This window comes from Coturnix japonica, chromosome 4 (assembly GCF_054131305.1).
Source record: "Coturnix japonica strain WE chromosome 4, WE-NBRP24, whole genome shotgun sequence".
In the NCBI taxonomy this organism is placed as follows: Eukaryota; Metazoa; Chordata; class Aves; order Galliformes; family Phasianidae; genus Coturnix; species Coturnix japonica.
Genome location: NC_140666.1, coordinates 19095394 through 19115671, shown reverse-complemented (window position 1 = coordinate 19115671; position 20278 = coordinate 19095394). Strand labels below are relative to the sequence as shown.

The window sequence follows — 20278 nt, the reverse complement described above, 5'->3', positions numbered from 1 at the left end:
TACTGGGAGATTATTTTACCTAGATGGATAGAAAAGCAGTCTTCCTCCTCTTCATTCTCATCTTTCAAGGCTGCTTTCCAGCCCAAGCTGGGCTAATCCCATGCTGTGCCCCACAGCCTCAGCAGTTCCCAAATATCTCCATAAATAGCATATTTTCTTGCCTGGATCCTGCTCTACCTTTCAAGTAGGGAAGAAAATGAAAAGAGCTCCAGGCTGTGCAGTACTGAGCCCTAGGGCAAAGCATCACTGCCCATGGACCACCTGTTGCAGAGCCCTGGCTCCCAGGAGGGTGAGAGTCTTGCAGGCTTGTCCTGTGGAATATAAACCTGCCAGGTACAGGGCAGAAAAGCAATCAGGAATGGGGGATATGGGCTGCCTGCAGGGCTAGATGGTGGCCTGAAGGGGAAGCAGCAACCCTTTTTCTGTTTATCTGAGTGATGAGTTGACAAAGGGAGCGCACAGCTCTGTAAGGGCTAGGCAGGTGAGCACTGGTGTTTCTGTTGCACCAGGAGCAGTCTCACCCTTCCTTCATATCCAAGGTAGCAGGAATGGGGATAAGGGGTCAGGAAATAATGAAATGCCATCTTTTGGATTGTCTTGAAGGGTCTGACAAATGGCAAGGAGTATCATTCTCAACTGGGTTGATTGTAGTTATGCTCCCTCCCTGTTCACACCCAACAACAAGCCTGCCAAAACTATGCCAAGAGATATGCAAAAACCTTCTATTTCTTTTTAGATGGCTGAACTTAGGATCAACCTCCATTACTGGGAGGGGAGGATGACTCTCATGAGGAGGAGTATGCTACCTTCTGGCTATTGGAGCTGCTAAGTGGGCTGAAAACATCTGATTTTTGACAAAGGTAAATAGAATTAACAACCCTGTGTAGTGGAGCTGCCCCTTAAGTCTTCCCAGTTTCTCCATTTCATCACCTTTTTTTCCTCTATCTGAGATGATGCAGCAATGATAAAGTTTGAGTACTGAATTATCTGGTTTTGAAATCAAATTTGGGGTGAGGACAGCAAGCTAAAGGACATTGTAGCCAGAGCTCTGCCTGAGCAACCGGGTGCATGAATTTTTGTAGCCAAGCCATCTATTGCTGCCCTTAAGCAACTCAGAAAATACAAAGTACTGCCTCTAGTACAGAGAACTAATAGATTAAATCCTATATAAAAAAAAGACTCTGGGCCATGTAGACAGTCCCATTGAGTGCCTAGAAATGACGTAGTGTGAAGATCCTTGCCCGTGGCAGTGCACTGTCATTGTCAGGCAGCGCTCAGCCCTTTCTGGCTGGTAATGGATCCCCGGAATGCCCTGAGCTGGTGTCTCCAAGTGTGGTAAGATCTGCAGAGCTGCACTGAGGTTTCCTGAAGCCGGGAGAGAGAGAGAGAGAGAGAGAGAAGGCTTTTAAGACAATGTTGCCCTGTATTTTAAAATGATTTAAGAACCCAAAGTATAGACCAGCACTGGGTTTGCCAGCAGAGGGGATGGATTATTGTCTTAAAAGCTTTTAAATGTGTGCAATAGAAAGGGGAAATACAGCTGCCTCACTGAAAGATATTGCTGTGGTACCGGCTTCCAAGCTGCCAAGCACCACTTTAATTCTTATTTGCAGCTCAAAGACAATTCTGCTCCATGATAGCATCATTAAGGATCTTAATTCAGACACCCCGGAGAGGGGTTTCAAATGACTTGGGGTGATAAGAGAGGATGTGAAGATTTTTAGGGCTCTTTGGTTGCCCTCATGCCTGAGTGAGTCCTCTTCAAATGTTAGGGCTATTTGGAGCTCAGTTCCCTTGTGCAAGTCTTGCCTTTTCTAGTGTCCACAGATGAATTTCAGTATCTAAAGGGGGGCGGGGGTAAATGTAAGGAGGAAAAAAAAAGGGGGGGGGGGGTAGACTCTTCATCAGGATCTGTTGTGAATAGGACAAGGGAAATGGTTTCAAATCAAGAAAGGGGAGACTAGGATTGGATATAAAGTAGTTTTTTACAATAAAGGTGGTGAGGCACTGGCACAGGTTGCCCTCAGAGGTGGTGGTGCCCCATCCCTGGAGACACTGAAGGTCAAGCTGGATGGGGCTCTGAGCACCTGATGGAGCTGTGGGTGTCCCTGCTCATTGAAGGGGGGTGGACTGATGGCCTTCAGGGGTCCCTCCCAACTCAAAGGACTCTGATCCTGTGATTGTGGGGTGACTTTCCTTTCTGGAGCAGAAACACAGAGACACTTGTGCAGCAGACTGCACCCAAGACATGAATGGGAAATGGAGGATGGCACAGAGAGCCTTGTGCAGCAGGTCTTGGACAGCTGCAGAGCTCAGACATTGCTTCTCCTTGCTCATCCCTTTGCTCTCAGAGCACTCACAGCTGTGGAAGCTCTGAATCAACACCTCTGAGACTACTTTCTTCCACTGTTTTCCTCCACTGCTGCAGAGAAGTGCTTGCATGCGTCTGTCCCCCAGCACTAAAATGCTGAGGGCTGTACTATGTGCCCGGGGCTCTGACTCCAGATGTACTGTCTTGGTGCAGTCTGCAATGCTACCCCAAACCATATTCCCAGTTATTCCCCTCTGTGCCAAGCACTTTGCACTGAACAGTGTCCAATTTTCTGCTCTGCTAAAACTCGTAGCACAGATCAAGGCTCCTCCATTTGGTTTTCCCCTGCGTTGCTGGAAAACTTGTGCACATCCCAGCTGTTCACTCACATTGGAGCCAGCTGCCTCTCAGCTGCTGTTGGCTTTCAGACCTTTTGCACTTCTATTCCAAGCAAGATAGCACTTGTCCTGAACGTTCTGCTCTTAGAAACTGTTGGATCTGCAGGAAGTGACAGGTATAAGAGGGTAAGAAGCTGTAGAGCTGGAGACAAGATCCAAATTCCCACAATTATTTGTGTTGCTGTGTGCTGCTTGGCCACCTGCCCACCTGGTGGTGGTGCCAGGGTCTGGAGCATAAAAGGCTCTGAGTAAATTCTGGTCAAATCTCTGCGAGCCATTAGCCTACATTATCCAGGCAGGAGCACGTCCTTTAAATGAAAGCGATCCTGGTGGCTTTCCCCACATTAAATTCCTTGTATGCTGTGTGCTCCCCCTGTCTTTCTGCCCTCCAGGGATGGCTTTTGTCTTCTGCTGCCGTGCTACACGTCTCAACTTTTGTCATCCCTCAGATTGCCTGAGGCAGTGGAGGTGACCTTGTTGCTGAGCTTTCGTTTCCCTTTTACATGGGAAGATTCTTCCTCCTTTGAGCCGCTCGTCACAGTGCTGTGAAGCTCGTTTTCCTCTCTTGTCATAACAAGTCTAGCTCAAGCAGGATTTGGCCATGAAAGACACCAAAGAGAGGGTGTTGTATCTTGTGTGAGCAGCATCCAGTCTGCCTGCTCTCTAGCCATCCTGCAGTTGCAGAAGGTCATGGTGAGCTGTGTCTGAGCACAGGACATACAACCCCTTCCCAGACATGCCTGCTTCTCACTGGATACTTTCTGCCCCTAAAAAGCCTTGAGATGGGCTACAGTTGCTTAAGTGGCTGCTGAGGATGAGTTGTTGCATTGGGAATGGGTGTAAAGTCTTGGATGTTTGCAGAAGTGTGGGAGCTTTGATGGCCAACCTATGCCAAATTACCCAAGCTGATAGAAGAAGCACAGCAGCATATCTCCTCTAAAGTGGAAACCATTGTGTACCTCTGGCCACTTATGTTTCCTGTCTGCCTTTGTTGTAGTTCTCAAATAGGACCTAGAAGAAGGGGCAGTAAAGTTGCATCAAAGTTTTGATAGGCAGACCAGCCATCATGAGCTTAAGGTGCAGCCTTTCATGGTATTCACTACTTCTGTATGTGTTGATGCATGTGAGCTCAGGCCCATCCTAAGACTATGCCAAGATGGATGGCTTGTGGTCAGCCATGTAAAACAACCCAGAACAGATAGATGGATTGTCTCAACTATGCTTTTGAATGAGAGGAATTCATTTTTTTTCTGCCATGGGCAATATGGGCTGCATCTTATTCTGAACCTGTTCTGAGGAGTAAAGTGAGAGCCACGTGCAGTTCAGCCCAAATTTTGGGGCCTGGCTCAGGAGTAAAATCAGGCTTTCCAAGCCTGTAGCATGTGTTGGGCCAGTGCATCTTGCTAAAGAGAGGAGAGGATAGTCCTGGTTTGGAAACAGCAATATTTAATGATCCCATGTAATTGAGTCATGGCTACCACCTATTCTTTGGCACTGATGTGAAGGTTTTTAGATGCGTATGAGTGCAGAACAGAGTATGCTGGTGAACAGAAAGGGCAATGAGGCTTTGAACTCTGTAAGCCCTCAGTGCTGCTTGCTGCACTCTGTTGGGTCACGCTGGTCCTGTAGATCCATCTCTCCAGTGCACCCACTGGAGGGTTTTCACTGACCACCTCTCAAGATCCAGATGCTCTTAGAAAGCAAGGGGCTTTTCTCCACCCTGGCAAATCTCCATGTGAATGTCCTGTTCCGCTCCCTGCCTGTGGACTAACATTTCTCTGATAATTGACAGTGAGAGCAAAAGGTGGATGTTCTACATAGGCTCCCAGTGCTATTTACCCATTGGGATTTGTTTGCTAATAGTGACAGATGAGAGAAAAGGCAAAGTGGGCTCTGTGTTCAGATAATTAATACTTCTTTCCAAAGCATTGAGCTTAGTTTCCAACGCTTTTCTTATGTGGGAAGAATGTCAACACCTGAAATTCAGCAAAACAACCGTAAGGGCTCTTCCTCCTCCAGCCGGAGCCCGGCAATTCAGAAGTGCGTGGTCCGAAGGACTCTTCAGCTATTCTTTTTGATCCGGCAGCCAGGAGAGGGAGCTCGGCATCCTAGTCCCAGGCTCCACTCGCCCAGTATCACTGAAGACAATGTTGATGATTCTTTTGTTCAACAAATAAAAGAAGTGGCTCCCGCGAGGGAGCCGTGTTGGCAGCTGCTTTATGCGGGCTTAAGGGAATTGTGGAAAATCGATGCTTGCCGAAGGCAAAATGGACAGTGGCAGTGGAAGAAAACAAAAGTAACTTTCAGTCTGCTAAGAGATTATTGTATGCAGAGGGACCGGGTTTGGGAGTCTGGAGTGTCTTCAGTCCCTACAGCCACCAATGGGAGCATCAAGCATTCAGGACCAGTGGAAGAGCGTGAGGCTTCAACTCGGTGCCTTGGGCTTCCATCACCAAGAGCCTGAGGAAAGTCTTCTTGGTAAAGTTCCTGGGTTCCCTCCATGAGCACTGGGGACTCCAAGTCCTACTTGAGCTCAGCAAGGGCAGTTGGATATTCAGTGATTTTTATATTTCAGTGTTTAAGCATGAGGATAGTCACCTAGCTTTTGGTGTCAGGAAATTGAACATTCAGAGCATCAGAATGGGAACAGATTCCCAAATGTACTGAACATTGGAGGAAAGAAAGCACTTTATAAAGGGATAATTATTCAGTACCTGTCTGCCAGGAGTTCAGGAAGATTTCAAGTGAGACATTCGTGTAGATAAAAATAATCTTTAAAATGAGTCCCTTACTCCTAGCGCAAAACTTTGAGTTTGGTGATGTTGTTTTAATTGGTTCTGACTATTAACAGTGCTGTGGTTCCTGGGTTTCCTTTTCATTTCCTTTGGATGCCTAAGATCCTGGGAAGAGAAAATTGTGAGCTTGGCTTGGCTGGTCAGTTGAAGAGTTTAAGATATCACCCTATGTGTTCCTTAGTGCTGTTTCAGAAGGCCCCACAAACCTATAACCATTCAATTTCAATACAAGGAGTGCTGTTGTAACCCCTGCATCCAGAGATGCTGGCTCATCAGCAGCCACTGGTCCTGGGGTGCCCTTCCCTGATGTAATTCTAGTTCTGCTTCTCCTGTAAATGTATTTGTGTACACTGACCCTTGGCCATGGACTTCTTCCATCAGCCATTCCCAGAGCTGGTGTAACAACACAGACAAATACATGTTCCAAATACATTTTCCTCCAAATCTAGTTTGGGTAAGGACAGAGCCTGGGACAGCCAGTCTAATCCCAACAGATATGTATTTTCCCTGGGGCCAGGGTGAAGAAAAGTTATTAGGTGAGTGCCAGATGGGCTATGGAAACATCCTAACAATACCTGCCATTAACATATCCAGTGCTCCTTCACCTAAGAACTTTCAGGCTGACTCACACCCACCCTATAGTTCCCTGCACAGTCAGGTGCTGCCTAAGCTGGATGGGGAAAAGGATGCAGGCACCCTTATTGGAGACAACTCAGAGCAGAGTACCAGTGTCTGGGGGTGTTAGGTTTGTTTTTGGCTGAGCCAATCCCCTTGTTCTCCGTGAAATCTCAGTGCAGGGTGAGAACATGCCCCATTAGCTTCCCAGTGTGCAGAACATGGTGATGTCAAAAAACAGAGCCTCTTTCCTAAGATCCTTCTGTCTGGCAGATGTTTTCCATGGGGCTTTTATATTCAGCACCAGTAAAGTGAATAAGGAGTTGTGTATGAGTATATTTAAGATATTACACAGAATCATTTGAGTTAGAAAACACCCCTGAAGGCCACCATTCCAACCCCCCTGCAATGAGCAGGGACACTCACAGCTCCATCAGGTGCTCAGGGCCCATCCAGCCTGACCTTGAGTGTCTCCAGAGATGGGGCACCACCACCTCTGTGGGCAACCTGTACCAGTGCTTCATCACCCTGACTGTAAAAATGTTCTTTCTTAGACATGATCAGGGTTTATTCACCAACTTTCACCTCTTTTCCCATGCTTGAGGAAAGGTGTACAACCTCCTTGCTTGCCATTTGTGGCCATGCTCATTAGCAGCTCTTCACCCCATCATGAATATTGAGATTGGAGCTCATTTGCAATTGGTTGGCTGTATCATGTGGTCGGTCTCTGTCTCCTGGTTGGAAGGATGCCCATTCAAATAGAAGCATGTTTTCTTGGACCGCTCACGTATTGACTTTGAAATTTGTTTCCCACAAACATTTGTCCTCACAACCCAATTGCTTCGACGGTGGAAGAAAGCAGGCATAAAAGAAACATGGGCATTTATAATTAAAAGGGAAAGTCCTTAGCTTTGTTGAATCTCCTACCGGAGGTGCCAATTAGAGCCTGCTGGATCCTGGATAGAGACACCTACCTGCTTCTCTCAGCTCACTGCAGAGAGGTGAGCAGCAGGCACCACACCTGCAGCCCATCAGCAGGACATGCACAAGCCCAGCTCTCCTGTCCTGCAGCCAGCCAGGCCCCAGAACTTTTACAAACTGAAAGGCTGAATGAAAACATCAAATACCAAGACAGTTTTGCAGGAATATCAGCTGGAAAAGAAAAGCACACGCACATACACAACTCTACCAATACCATCACTGGGCACAGACAGCTCCAGATTTTGTAGCTTCCAGACAAAGTCAGCAGCAACCGTCAGAATCTGTGTTTCAAGTCCGACCTTCTGCTTTTATCTATATTTTAAACCCCACACAAGGTATACAAGGCGAATGTTGCTGTTACAGTCAGAAAGGCCTAAATAATGGATGAAGAACAGAGGCTGCAAAGGGGGGGGGGGGGGGGTTTAAAAAAAAAAAGGAGAGAAAAAGAGAAAAAAGATGAGAAAAGCTTGGGGAGAAAAAGAAAGAAAGAAAAAAGGAAGGAGGAAAATAAGAGAGAAAGGAAGAAAAGAAAGAAAACAAGAGGAAGAAGGGGAAGAGCACTCCAAATTATCTGGAGAGGTTGACACTGTCCATGGAACACACTGCTGTGTCACAGGACACAGAGTATCAATCTGGGATGTTGTGGGAATCGCCACTCTCCATCCAGAACCAAAATGGAGCATCCTCTCTGCTGCCTTTAGCGTAGCCCAAGCTCATCCTCCAAAGGAAACACAAGTAGGAAGGAGAGATCTGACTTTAAGCATGGTGAGCATAGGTTGGACAGGGTTGTGTGGTGCTTGTAAGTGCTAAATGCCAGCAGCATATACACTCTCTAGCACTGAGATAGGAATTTGTGGGAAAGAGTTTTCCATCATACAAGTATAGACAGGGAACAGCCCAGACTCGCATGCTCCTCCAGGCTAAAGTAAAGACCCTTTTTTGGGGTTGTCTAAGGATGGTTTTTGCCTTGCTTTCTTTAATGATACATATCTTTTGCTGTTAGTGATTAAGAGGAATAAAGCAAGACTTGGAGTATGGAGGTGGTATTTGCCTATGACAGTGTTTAGCTTCAACTTAACCCTCCTAAAGACAATTTATGTCTATTGCCATAGTGCACAGCAGAACTCAGTCCAGTGAAGAGAACGGTGTTTGGATGAGTTACATATGTGGAGTAGCTTGGAAGGCCCCCCTTCCGGCCTCACCAGCCAACAGAGGGATGCTGGCCCTGGCACACAGGAGCCGAGAGCCTTACAAAACACATTGCAGCCATCAAGGCTTGGCGCGGAGGCAAACTGCACTTCCATTCCCTGCAAAGTGCACAGTCACTTGCCTGCAACTCCCTCCTGGCTTGTTTTAAGTGGATTCTGGTATTCTCTCTATCCCTGCTTGTTTTCCAGGTGCTCGTTGTTTCCAGCATCTCTTTGCCAATCAACCTGTATCCTTTCTCATCTTTCACCTCTGGAAAGGTGCCCAGGAGCAGGTTCTTAGCAACTCATCTATGCCAGTGGTCATGGTTTGTAACACAAAAGTGACTGCCTGACTCCAACCTCCACCATGATGTGCCATGGTCTGTCCCCAGCCACCAAACATTTGTGTCATTGGTGCTTAGAAAAGATGTTTAGGCCCAACACTCTGTTAAGCAAGAGATTTTCTTGGCTGTAGAAAGAGCAAGGAAACAGCAAGCTGGCAAAAACTGAAGGCATGAAAGTTGGTCTGGAAGGACATTGATCCATCAGAAAAGAGACAGAGATGTTCCCTCATTCATGAGCAGCATAGTAAGCCATGTCGATACGATACATTAGTAATAAATGGTGGGAGAATAGGAAGAAATAGCACATCCAAAGAGGATACTCAAGTACAAGTTCTAATTGTTTCTTCTACCAGAACTGTGTCAATCATCTTCTTTAATGAGGCTTCAAAGAAAGACTGTCTGGAGCATCTGAAAGCCACTGTAGCTGTAGCAGCAAAGGCGGTACAGGTGAGGGCTCATTTCTGTGCTGCTAAATTGATTCAGCCCTGTAGTAATTCCTCCTCTTGCCGAGGATCTGCAAGCACTATCATGTAATGATAGTAATATCTTGGGAGATACGATGCAGATGGGCATGGTAGATGTAAGCCTTAGAAAGATGTCACCTCTGGGACCAAAGGTGACACTGACACCTGCTACTTCATTGAAGGCTTGGGATGCCCTTATGGTCCTCCACCTCATAGCACTCCCTGTTCCATAGCTGGGAACACAGTATGGTTTATTGGAATATCCATGGGAAAATCCAAGGCCTCGGGAACCCCATGAGATTTGCTGTGGGGTGGAACCTGTGGAAAATCCAATGCTTTGCATTCACCTGCTGCTTATAGTCAGGTGGTCAAGCTGAACAGAGACAAACATTCAGCATGTGAGAATTGAGTGCAGCGTAGGGGTTAGAGGAAGAGACTTATTTCTGTTAAGCTCTCATTTAACAATACTCAGAACGAGAAAAGCAGAGTTAAAGCCCACTGTGAGCCTAGCTGCTGAATTTATTTGTGTCCCCATAGGCTTTCCTGAGAGCAGAGGGAGCACTTGTGTAAGACCCAGGTTGTGGGAGGATTGATGCAGGGTGCATTCACCCAGCCATCTTGAGAAGAATTTGTGGCTTTGGCTCCTTTCCAGGCAGAGAGCTGGAAGAGCACAGTCTAACCCATTGGCAAGCATGCAGGACAGAGCTCCATTAACAAATGCGCCAAGCAAGACACCCTGTGAGTGGCTCCTTAACTGTTTGCTGGGAAGCACTTGGTTGGAGGATGGTGAAATCCAGCACATCTGTGAGTGAAGGAGGGAGAAGATAATGTGTGAAAAAAATGTCCCAACTTGGGTTGGATACTAGGAAAAAACACTGTCCCTGGAGGTATTCAAGAAATGCATGGATGTAGCACTGACAGACATGGTTAGTGGGCATGTGGGGAAGGGTTGACGGTTGGACTTGGTGACCTTAGAGGTCTTTTCCAACCTTAATGATTCTATGATTCTGAAATAAAATGACCTAAACTGGGAGTGTAAAAGCACTGGGAGTCAATCTCACAAAGACTCAGCCTGTTTAGCTTAGATATTTGTTTGGGGAAGAAAGGTCAAGCCAAGAGGAAATCCCATTCCATCATCCAACAGAGCATTCACCAGGGGCTCTGCTTAGCCTGCCCAGCCAGGGCTCAGAAATCTCTACACTCCCATGATTTCAGCAATTGAAGGCCATAGACAGAGGCCATATTTCCTAATCTCTAATTGAACCTTTGCTCTAAGCACAGCACAAAGAACAAAGCCCTGTAGAGGGAGCTTTAAGGTTTCCTTAATTTAACCAAAATATCCTGCAGCTCACTTAACAGCACATTATGAAGTTTTATCATAAATAATTAACACTGAACTACAACTGACATCACAAAGCATGTGGCTGGCTCAGCGAGTACCTCCCAGCAGTCAGTTGTTCAGCAGGGAGGGGGTGCACAGCCACCATGGCGAACATCAGCCCCTTCCAGCAGCAAGAGGAGAGGCTTAGTGCAGCTGCTCCTGGTGCTCAGCACAGCAGATGTTTAATGGCACCATTCCAGACAAGGAACAAAGGTAAAGGATTGCTTCTAATCTGATAACAGGGTTGATCCGGGGAGGACTATGGGCAGGATTTGGGATTGGGTATGTTATGGTGGTAAGCTCGTAGCTGTGCCCTCCCAGGCTGGTGCAGCATCTTGTTTTGATGGGACACCAGCTCTCATGTGAAAGGCCAGCTGGCTTTTCTGTTCCTTTATAGTCACTTCTGGCAAATTCTGTAGGATGTCAAGAGGGGAGGTCCATTCTCAGTGGTCTAAGATAGTCCCCACGCCCTGCCTGGCACAAGGAACCTGCTCTGTCCAAGCTGCTGCCCTATGGGGTACTGCAGAATCAGCTTCCAGCAGTGGCAGTGCCACTTGGAAAGATGGTCTTCATTCCAACAGAGCTGACATTAAATTTTCAGAGGGAAAACGTCCTGTACCAAAAAACCAACCATCCACCCACGCAACCAACAAAAAACCACCACCAAACCAGCCAAATGATAAACAATAATAATAATAAAAAGATAAAGCCCACACCAGGAAAGCCCAATGAACACGTCTCACGTGTCACAAATAGCCAGAGCACCTTTCATCCTGTCTGCCTGTCTCACAGCAGAGCTAGGCTGGTCTATGAGCTATGGCAAACACAGCTCAGCATTCCATCAGCCTGCCCTCTGTATCCCCTGGTGCTGCTTTGCACCCCTAGGGGTTGTGTCCTTGCCTCCCCACCTGCCTTCACACCTGCAGCACAAGGATGGCAAGCAGAGTGGCTGCACTTGGAGATAAATTAGTGATGGGCAGCGAACTGACCCTGCATCCTGCTGGCAGGACTGCACAGCTGCTGCAGGCTGCAAACAGTTGCAGGGCAGAAAATTCCCATGGTTTTGAATGCAGAGAGTATCTAGATCTGATCTACTTTCCACCCCCCTCCTTAAGCCGTGTCTTTTAATAAAGATGTAGAAGCAGCATGCTTGAACAGCTCGCTTAGTTCTGAACCAAACAGCACAGCTAAGGTAAGGGAAAATTGCATGCGAGAACCCAGAGGTTGTCAGCACTCCCTTATGCTGGCTGCAGGAGAACAGTGCAATGCTAAGCCTGGGCATGGCAGGCACCAAGTACAGCTGTCTGCAAGGGAGAAACTCAAGCAAAGACTATTGAAACATCTCCAGGAAGAGCCATCAGGAGCCATTAGGCCATACAGAGGAGGCTGTGCTGCTTTCACATCTCCCAGCTGGGAGCCTTCGATCTCTGGTGGGAGAGGCTGGAGCCGGGGACTCATTCTGCTGTTGGTTCAGCCCCAGCCTGTCTGCATGAGCAGACCCATGGGATAGATAAACCCTGAGGCTCAGAGCATGTGGTTAGCCTGTTCCCAGAGGAGTTTCCCAAGGGGCTGCAAAAGGTGAGGCTCATCATCCCCACATCCCAACCTGTCCTAACCTGCAGGGGTGAGAAGCCTGAAGAGCCACCCCTGATCCTGCTGAAGGACCTGTTCTAGACAATGCCAGAGCACCAACCCTTTGGCAGTACCAAAAGGACACTTCCTTAGCAGAGTCTTGCACAAAGAGTGGTCTGTTTTGTCCTGAAATAAAATGAGAGGTGAGTAGAGCATTTAACTTCGGAGCTGTCTGATAATGGGAGAATGCAGGTGAGGACAATGCAGTGAGAGCTCTGAGAACACCTCAGTGGCATTGATTTATGATTTCCAGTGCATCTCCTTCCCCATGTGCTTTACAGCACTGAAACCTCCCTGTGTCTACAGAATCCCCACCCCTCTGTACAGAAAGGTCACCAGACGTCTTCTCCTTCAGTTGGAGCTTCATTTGATGTAGGTTTGCATCTCCATTTAACCAATAGATACATGCAGAGAGGAAAGGATGTGCTTTCCTGGAGCTGGTGATGAATGAGGCAGAGGTTCGGCTATGAAGGTTCAGGCAGGTGTTGCTGCATTGCTGAGAACACGCTCTGCAAATCAAGCTCTGATTCATGTGCAGCACTCGGGCAGTCACAGAACGGTTAAGCAAGGTTTTGTACAAATACATATGCTCTGCTTTTTCTTCTGTAAAACTAAATCCTGCCTTGCCTGGTATAAATAAAACATGGTTCTTAGTTGACATTTTCATATTTCTCAGAAAACACTCATTTACCTCAGGCTGCTGGAAACTTGGGTGAGGTGCTGCTGGTGAAATAGCCATTTCAGCTCTGATCTCTCCATCTCCAGGATCCCGATGTTTCTGAAGTCCTGTGTGAGCTCACTGCTCTCTGAGCCACAAAGGGACGTGAAGTCAGATCCCACTGCCCTTCCTGAGAGATTACGGCTGAAAATAAGGGGACGTGAGCAGACCCCAACCCTGGGACTCATCCTGAAGGCCTTCAGTAGAACTGTTGGTAAGCAGAGCACTATTCTTCTGTGTGATGTGAGACCAAGACCCTGGTGTCTGCATGGGTAAAAAGCATCATGTTAAATTTCTGGAGGCTTTTATTCAACGTTAAAAAAGATATATGTACATTTATTGTTGAAAGAATGAGAGTGTAAAGCATGGAGTTGTGTTACTGTGTTTTTGGGCATGTTTTGGCTCTGGTCTTGCTAGAGTTAATTGTTAGAGCTGCTTGTGGCTTGTAGGGAGACTGAGCACCCACAAGGACCCAGCTCATGATTTTGGTAGCAAGAGGAGGAACATCAGGATTTGGCTATTGGAAAGGCAGCCCAGGAGATGCCTCAAGGCTGAGTCACCCGGCTGCTTGCTGCTCCCCGGAGTTCCCATCTTCTGAGCTGAAAGGTGGAAAGGGACCCGATTTCTGCAGTGAAAAGGGACTCAAGTGGACAAAAGCTGAGGTTTGAATATCCTGGGGAAACATCTAGACTGGGAATGGGGTTTGTTCCTCCTACCTGTATTGCCCTGCCCCAAATCTTCCCAAAGGCAGCTAATTGCTAATCTTCCTGGGCTCCAGCCTGGCTGTCCTCCTGCTTGCTTGGGCCCCTATGAAGCCTGTAATTACTGCTTTACTCCTTTTTCCCCTGTAGTGGAACAGAGACTACTTCAAGCACCGGCCTCTTTAAAAATACATCTGCTCTGCTCTGCACTAAAACACATAGAATAATAGAAGAGAGTCCGTCAGCAGGGGCATCCTTTACCTGTATGGCTTTCAAAGGCAGGAATCTTTTAAAGAACATGGAGCATTTTCTCTCCTCCAGACCCAAAGCTGAGTGCAAAGCTGTGACGTGCTGGCAATATCTGAACGAAGGGGTTGATGGTGTTAGTGATCACCTTGCTGATCCCCCATGTTCTTTAAAGGTCTGTGTGGGGTCCAACCACACGGAGAGATGGGGCTCAGCAACTTGTCTTGCCCCGGTTCCCTTCCCAGAGGGACAGCCAGCACTTTGGCAGTGTGATTTGGTGCAACCCTGCACCAAATTCCTCTATTCTAAGAAACAAATGAGGGACACTGCTTCCCTCAGATGTCTTCAAACACAGCATTTGCCTGGAGCTAGCAGGCTCAGTCCAGCAGAGCATATATAACCTTCAGTTGTTACCTCTATGCTCCAAGAAGTTTGGTGCCTAAATTTTCTGTGGGATTTGACTTTTATGGCAAACAAATGCAACAGTGAACGTGGCGTGGAGCTCAACAGCATGAAAGTATGGCAAAATGATCCATCTCCCAGGGCTCGCTGGGCTCACAGATGTCTGAGAGCTTCAGCAGCCATGAACCTGTGGGAATCTTTCCTCAGGAAGCCCTTGAAGCCATTTCTCCATTTGGAGGTGTCTCCATGTGTCTTGGTCATACCTCATCTCTATTGTGAGTGTGCTGCCTGTATAGTACCATTCACAGTCACATGGAGATGAACTGCTATGTGAACACCTTAGTTCCTTTCAGTGGACAATGCATATTCACCTGTGCACTTTATAGTCCCAACTGTATCAATGCCCCAGTCCTTTCCTTGGATCTGTGTGAGCTGGGTAAGATGTTTCTGAGTCCCAAGAGTGAGCTGTGTTCCAGCTGCCCCACCCCATCCCCATCCATCCCATTGGATTGGTGGTAAACTAGGGACCAGGTCTCCAGTGTGGCCTTCACCATTCCTCTGACCTCAGTGCCAGCAGCAGTGGTGGGTGAGGATGCACTCTTAGGGATGGACTGGCTGCCAAAGCCACAGCTTTGATGAGCCAGCTCGTATGTTAAACCCCACAAGAAGAAGAAAATAGTAAATAAGAGAGAGAGAGAGAGATGTATGTCCAGCCCAATCAATATTCCTTTCCTTCAATGCTATTTTGGCTTTAGGGTCACTGTGCAGGGGCTTCCTTTCCACTCCAGGAACAAGGAGTGTGTATGTGCCATGCCACCTGTGTGTGAGATCCTATTCCTTCTTGAACAGCTCTACCTCCTTTCCCTGCTCTGGACTTTCCCCCTAAACTCTCCCTACACTGAGTGCACTGCAGAGAGACAGTGTTAGAAGGTTTGGGGATCCACTCTTGAGACCCCTATGTGCCATCCCAGAATAAACCCACTCACAACACCCCACAGGGAACAGGATCCTCTCACTTTACATGCATTCACATCAGGGAAATGCCCAGTTTAGGACTGCAGGTGAGGAAAATCGCACTGCTCACAAACTTTGAAGAGGGGACAGAGCAGCACCTGTGAGCTTGGGGCAGCAATCCCAGGCCTGCAATGGAGGTTCTGTTTTTGGATCTGAGGGTCCCAGTTTTGGGATAGAGGGTCTCTGGGAAGGCTGTGAGACAGGAGCAGAGCGGAGCGTGTTATGGCTGTGAGGGAGCAGAGGGAGGGATGCGAATGGGGCGCTGCTAATGCTGCACGGAGCTGATTCTCCAAGGCCCCCCCGGGCAGCACTCAGCATCCAGCCTTCATTAAAATTTCATTGCCAGCACTTGGCCAAGGTCTATTTATGAAAATGCGCTTTTCGCTTCATGGGAAAAAAAAAAAAAAAAAAAGAAGAAGAAGAAGAAGAAGAAGAAGAGGAAGAAGAAAAGAAAGAAGAAAGGAAAGAAGGAGAAAGAACGGAGGGAAGGAACAAAGGATGGGATGGGGTTTGTTAAACCCTTGCGGGCCGGGAGGGCTGCAAAGTGCAGTGCTCAGTCCGGGAAGCATCTCCTCATCCAGCGTTCCCTGAGCGGCTCTTTCGGATGTTTTTCCATCATTTTTTGCGGGTTCCGGAGCTGCGCTGCCACTTGTCGTCCCCCCCCCCAATCATTTCCCCCAGACAGACAGAGCCCGGCCGCTGGGGGTGCAGCACCGCCCCGCGATGCTGGCAGTTGCGTTCGCTTTTGTTTCTCCTGCAACATAAAAAGTTACAAAACAAAAGCACGAGGATCCGTCACCCAGTCGGTGTGTCCTGTGCCCCCCACCCGCTGCCAGCTCCTCCCGGCCCCCCAGCCCGGCGGCGGGGCAGCTGCGGTGCGTTTTTCATTGCGGTTTCGATGCGAGCGGAGTGACTCCTCCGTCTCATCGGCACCTCGACCGCTGAGCGTGCCCGGTTCCGTCCCCAAATCTGCGTGTGGGGCTTCGCTGCGAGCATGGCTTGAGAGGGTCTAAATCACCCTCGGGCTCTGAACGCGGTTTATCCCTATTTTCGATGCTTTTCGCCTTATTTCGTTGCTCCCCGGCCTGGAGGAGGAAGGACGGAGAGACGCGGTGGGGTCCCGCGGCGTCGCCGGCGTCACCCCCGGGCTCAGTAAGTGCAGGAGGCAGGAGGGGAGGGTGAGGTAAAACGTGCATGGTTTATTTGTAATGCTGCAGCGTACACAGACACCAAATTTCATTCAGCACACACACAGCGAAACGAAATCTCGTTGAAATAATAATAATCAGAAGTAAAAAATAATAATAATTTAAAAAAAAAAACCAACAACAACGAAGGATTCGGAGGCAAATTTCTCTATTAAATATGCAAAGAAAACAACAACAACAACAACAAAAAAAGAGTATTCTTGCCTTAGAAAGTGCAGAGTTCGGTACTGTCGGGGACGCCGTGCACCGCTGCCCCGGGCCGCCCCCGGGAGCCCCACTGGTTTGATTGTCGAAGCGTAGGATACGTTACAGTGAAACCATACGGGCAATAAACCAAAGCAAAATACTTTTCCTTTTTTCTTTCGTCCCCCCCGCCCACCCCGAATAAATCGTGACTTCCAGGGAAGTGCCAAAAAACACCTTTTTTTTCTTTTTTTTTTTTTCTTTTTAACTTTTTTTCTTTCTTTTTTTTTTTTTTTTTTCTTTTAATTGAGCCGATGAGGTAGAAACAGAAACATTATTGCAAAAATGCGAGGGGACAGCGAACAAAACCATGCAAGTGCGTGTGTGTGTGTGTGCGCGCAGGGACCGGGCAGCGAGAGCGGCAGGGAGGGGGGCGAGGGGGTACGGGTCGGCGCCTTCGTATTTACAGCCGTCGGGGCGGCTTCAGCTCGTTCCCTTTCTTTTCTATTTCTTTTTTTTTATTAAGTTCTTTTTTCCTTTTAGATTTTAAAAAGAAGATGACGGGACGCTGAGAACGGAGCTGTGCCCCATTCCCCTTTGCCCACACAAGCCAGGAAGAGGTTGCGACAAAAGCCCTGTCAGACCCCTCACCGCCGCTGCCCTGGCTCTGAGCACCCCCATATCTCCCCCCTCCCCACCCTCCCCATTCGGACCTTTCATTTCAGCTTCTCCATTATTTTCTCCCCTTTTCTTCCCCCCCCCCCCCCCCCCCCCCTCCAGTTTTGTCTACAAAAGCAGTCTGTACCAGTCATGATAGCAGGGCCGCTTTGCCCGCAGGGGTGAGAAGCGGGCACTGAGCTGTTCGCATCTCTTTGGGCGGGTTTCCTTTTTTAGGTTTGTTTTCTCCTTTTTTCTTTTCCTTTTTTCCCCCCCTCTTTTCAATTTTTGTAAACAAAACAAAAAATCAACCCAAACCCTGCCCATTTCTGGGGGGGAATATTGGCTGGGGGAGAGGGTGGCCATATTAGCTGGGGGACCAGGCACTGTCCCCGCTGCCTTCCCAGCCCCTTCTTCAGTAAGTGGCAGAAAATTTCATCCTTTTCTGCTTCTGTCTCTGATTGCAAAACCAGACCCGCACCACGTTCTTCTTCAAGTCTAACTTCTCGGCAATGGCGGCGATTTTCTCCGAGGAGGGCCGTGGCTGCACGGCAAAGTAAGCCTCCAGTGAGCGCTTTTCGGGGGCAGCGATGGAGGTGCGCTTGCGTTTCTTATCGCCTCCCGTGTAGATCTCTGGTTTGGTCATTTTCTCCCTCTGGGCCCGCTCGGCCTCCTCCAGCCAGGCTTCTAAGATGGGTTTGAGGGCCACCATGTTGTTGTGGGACAAGGTGAGGGACTCAAACCTACAGATTGTGCTTTGGCTAAGGCAGCCCACCCCTGGAATCTTCAGGTTGGCCAACGCAGACCCAACATCTGCCTGGGTCACTCCCAGCTTGATCCTCCGCTGCTTGAAGCGCTCGGCGAAGGACTCCAGCTCCCGCGGGTCCGTCTCTGTCTCGGGGCCCGAGATGACGGCGTGGGACGCCAGGCCGTGGGGGTGGGACATGTTCATAGGTTGGGAGTGATGGGCCATGTGGTTAATGGCCGACATGTGGGAATGAGGGTGGGACGGCGTGGAGCCCACGTCGGGACCCGGCACCCCTCCCAGGGGGAGGGCGGAGTTGAGGTGGTCCAGGAGCTCTCCCTCCAGGCCCTGTGTGGGCTGGTGGTGATGGTGGTGGGGGTGGTGGGTGGTCAGCACGGACGGGTGGTGCAGGTGCACGGAGGACGAGGTAGGAGTGCAGGACACGCTGCTCATGGTGTGGTAGGTGGCATCCGGCTTGAACGGGTGGGTTTTCTGTGATACTATATCCACAGCGGCCAGAGCCTCGGCGCCCCGCAGCAAGGTCTCATCAAAGCCCGCGAAAATGTTACCCTGGATCTGGATGTGGGGTTAGGGGGAAAAAGGAGGAGCAAAAAACAAACCAGAAGAATGGGAGAGGGTTAAAGGTAAGTGGCTTTACAGACATCTTGCTCCATCCCTGGGCCAGGTGAGCTGACCAAGCTTAGCCTCCCACCCCAGAAATGGAAACAGCACCCGGGCACCGACCCTCGTCCCCCAAAGAAAGCAGAGAGGATGGAGCTGATGGGAATCCCAAGGAATCTTCGAGTTGGGCAGCGGGACAGAGACACTCTGAGGACACCCGACCCTACCAGCCCCATCGCATCACATAAGAACCCCAACACAACCCCAAGCCAAATCCAAAGAAGACACGGACCCCAACGTGGGGGGCGCCTGGCTTACCTGGGGGGCGGGCAGGCAGGCTCTGCGGATGGCTTCTGAGCTGGTGTGCAGGTGGGGATACTTGGGCTCGTGCAGGATGGGGTGCATGCTGAAAGCCTGCTTGCTGTTCATAGACATCATGGTTGGGCTGGGAGCGGGGCAGGGGCGCTCCGGGCTGCCCGGCTCCGGGGGCGCGGTATTGTCTGCCTCTGCCGCCCGGCATCGAGGGCATTATAGCCCGGCCCCCCCGCCCCCCCTGAAGCTCATTGGATAAGCTTCGCCAGGCCCCTCCTTCCTCCCGCCCCGTGGCCACTCCGCTCACCCTCCGACTGGGCCCCCTCCGCTCTCCCAGAGGCGAAAAAGGCACCCGGGGATAAAACCAGAGAACAGAGAAATAAGGAAAAGTTTCTCCAACTTTATTTTTTTTTTTCTTTCTTTCTTTTTCTTTTTTCTTTTTCTTCTTTTTCCATTGCCTACCTCTGTGCATCCCTCTCTCCATCCCCTTCAGCACTTCTCCATCCATCCACACATGCACGCAGCATCACCTCGTAGCATCTCCTTCCCTCTGAGTGCCCCCACGCTCAGATCCTGTCATTGCTCACATGCGATGTTTGGTGCCTCTGTGTCTGCCACCCCTATGGCTGCTCCCAGCCCTGCAGAGGTGTGATGGGTGACAGAATTGCTGCCCTAGAGCAGGGAAACACCCCAAAATGCTGGACATGGAGGCTATGGGGTTGGTAGGAGGGTGCTTGGTTAATGCTCAGAGCAAACCCCCTCTCAAGGGAGCAGCATGCATTAATCCTAGCCAGAAAACCCACCCCCAGCACCTGAGAGGCTGAAATGCCCCCAAAGCACAGTACTTTAGATCTGGATCTGCATACAGAAAGATCAGATCCAACAAGAGGAGATGTGTGTGTCTTTCTAGATGCAGGCACAGCCACTGTGTGAGTTGCTTGCACACAAGGGCAGAGGGGCCTCATGGGGCAAAATCCTGAATCCTGCACCTTTGGTGCCACTAGAAAACCTCATTCCTGCTGGTCTGAAGGATGGCAGAGGGACAACGGGCAGTTCCCATACACCCCAGTCCAGCATACTTCCTTCTCATCTTCCGAGTGCCAGTGAAGCTCTGCCAACACGCTGATGTTCTGCCAATCCAGGAGCCGAGAAGCTTTTTTCCCCTCCTGCTTTCCACCAGCACAGCTCTGAGTCATGGTCTCCCCTCTGCTGCTTGCACGGAGATTGCAGCATCAGGTGATGGGTAGGATGCAGCTGCCAGAGCCATTTTCTGGGAGCTCTCTGCTTGGTGGAGACGTAGGCAGAATTATTGCGGAGGTAAATTGGCCCTCCTGGGTGCCTTGTGGTGAGCCTAGGCATTTCC

The 20278-nt window shown here is 49.3% G+C and overlaps 1 protein-coding gene and 1 long non-coding RNA gene across 2 annotated transcripts in view; one reads left to right on the top strand and one right to left on the bottom strand.

Moving 5' to 3' along the window:
* Positions 1–17263, top strand: part of LOC107312886 (uncharacterized) — a 43011-nt gene extending 25748 nt beyond the window's left edge. Inside the window, exons 3-5 of the long non-coding RNA XR_004307176.2 lie at positions 737–860; positions 12874–13040; positions 17124–17263. This is a non-coding gene — a long non-coding RNA (uncharacterized LOC107312886). The remainder of the gene's footprint in view (positions 1–736; positions 861–12873; positions 13041–17123) is intronic.
* A 389-nt stretch (positions 17264–17652) lies between these two features.
* On the bottom strand, positions 17653–19056 carry LOC107312758 (brain-specific homeobox/POU domain protein 3). The gene is made up of 2 exons (XM_015860434.3): positions 18922–19056; positions 17653–18558 (listed from the first exon to the last, which is right to left on the bottom strand). Exons 1-2 carry the CDS (start codon positions 19039–19041, stop codon positions 17653–17655), a joined length of 1026 nt encoding a protein of 341 aa, XP_015715920.2. The 5' UTR covers positions 19042–19056.
* Positions 19057–20278: the final 1222 nt, after the last annotated feature.

Excerpts from the sequence above, each read along its gene's own strand:
- LOC107312758 (XM_015860434.3), bottom strand. The coding sequence starts at position 19,041 with ATGATGTCTATGAACAGCAAGCAGGCTTTCAGCATGCACCCCATCCTG. Across the intron at positions 18,559-18,921 it reads CCTGCCTGCCCGCCCCCCAG|ATCCAGGGTAACATTTTCGC; the intron begins GTAAGCCAGGCG and ends CCCCACATCCAG.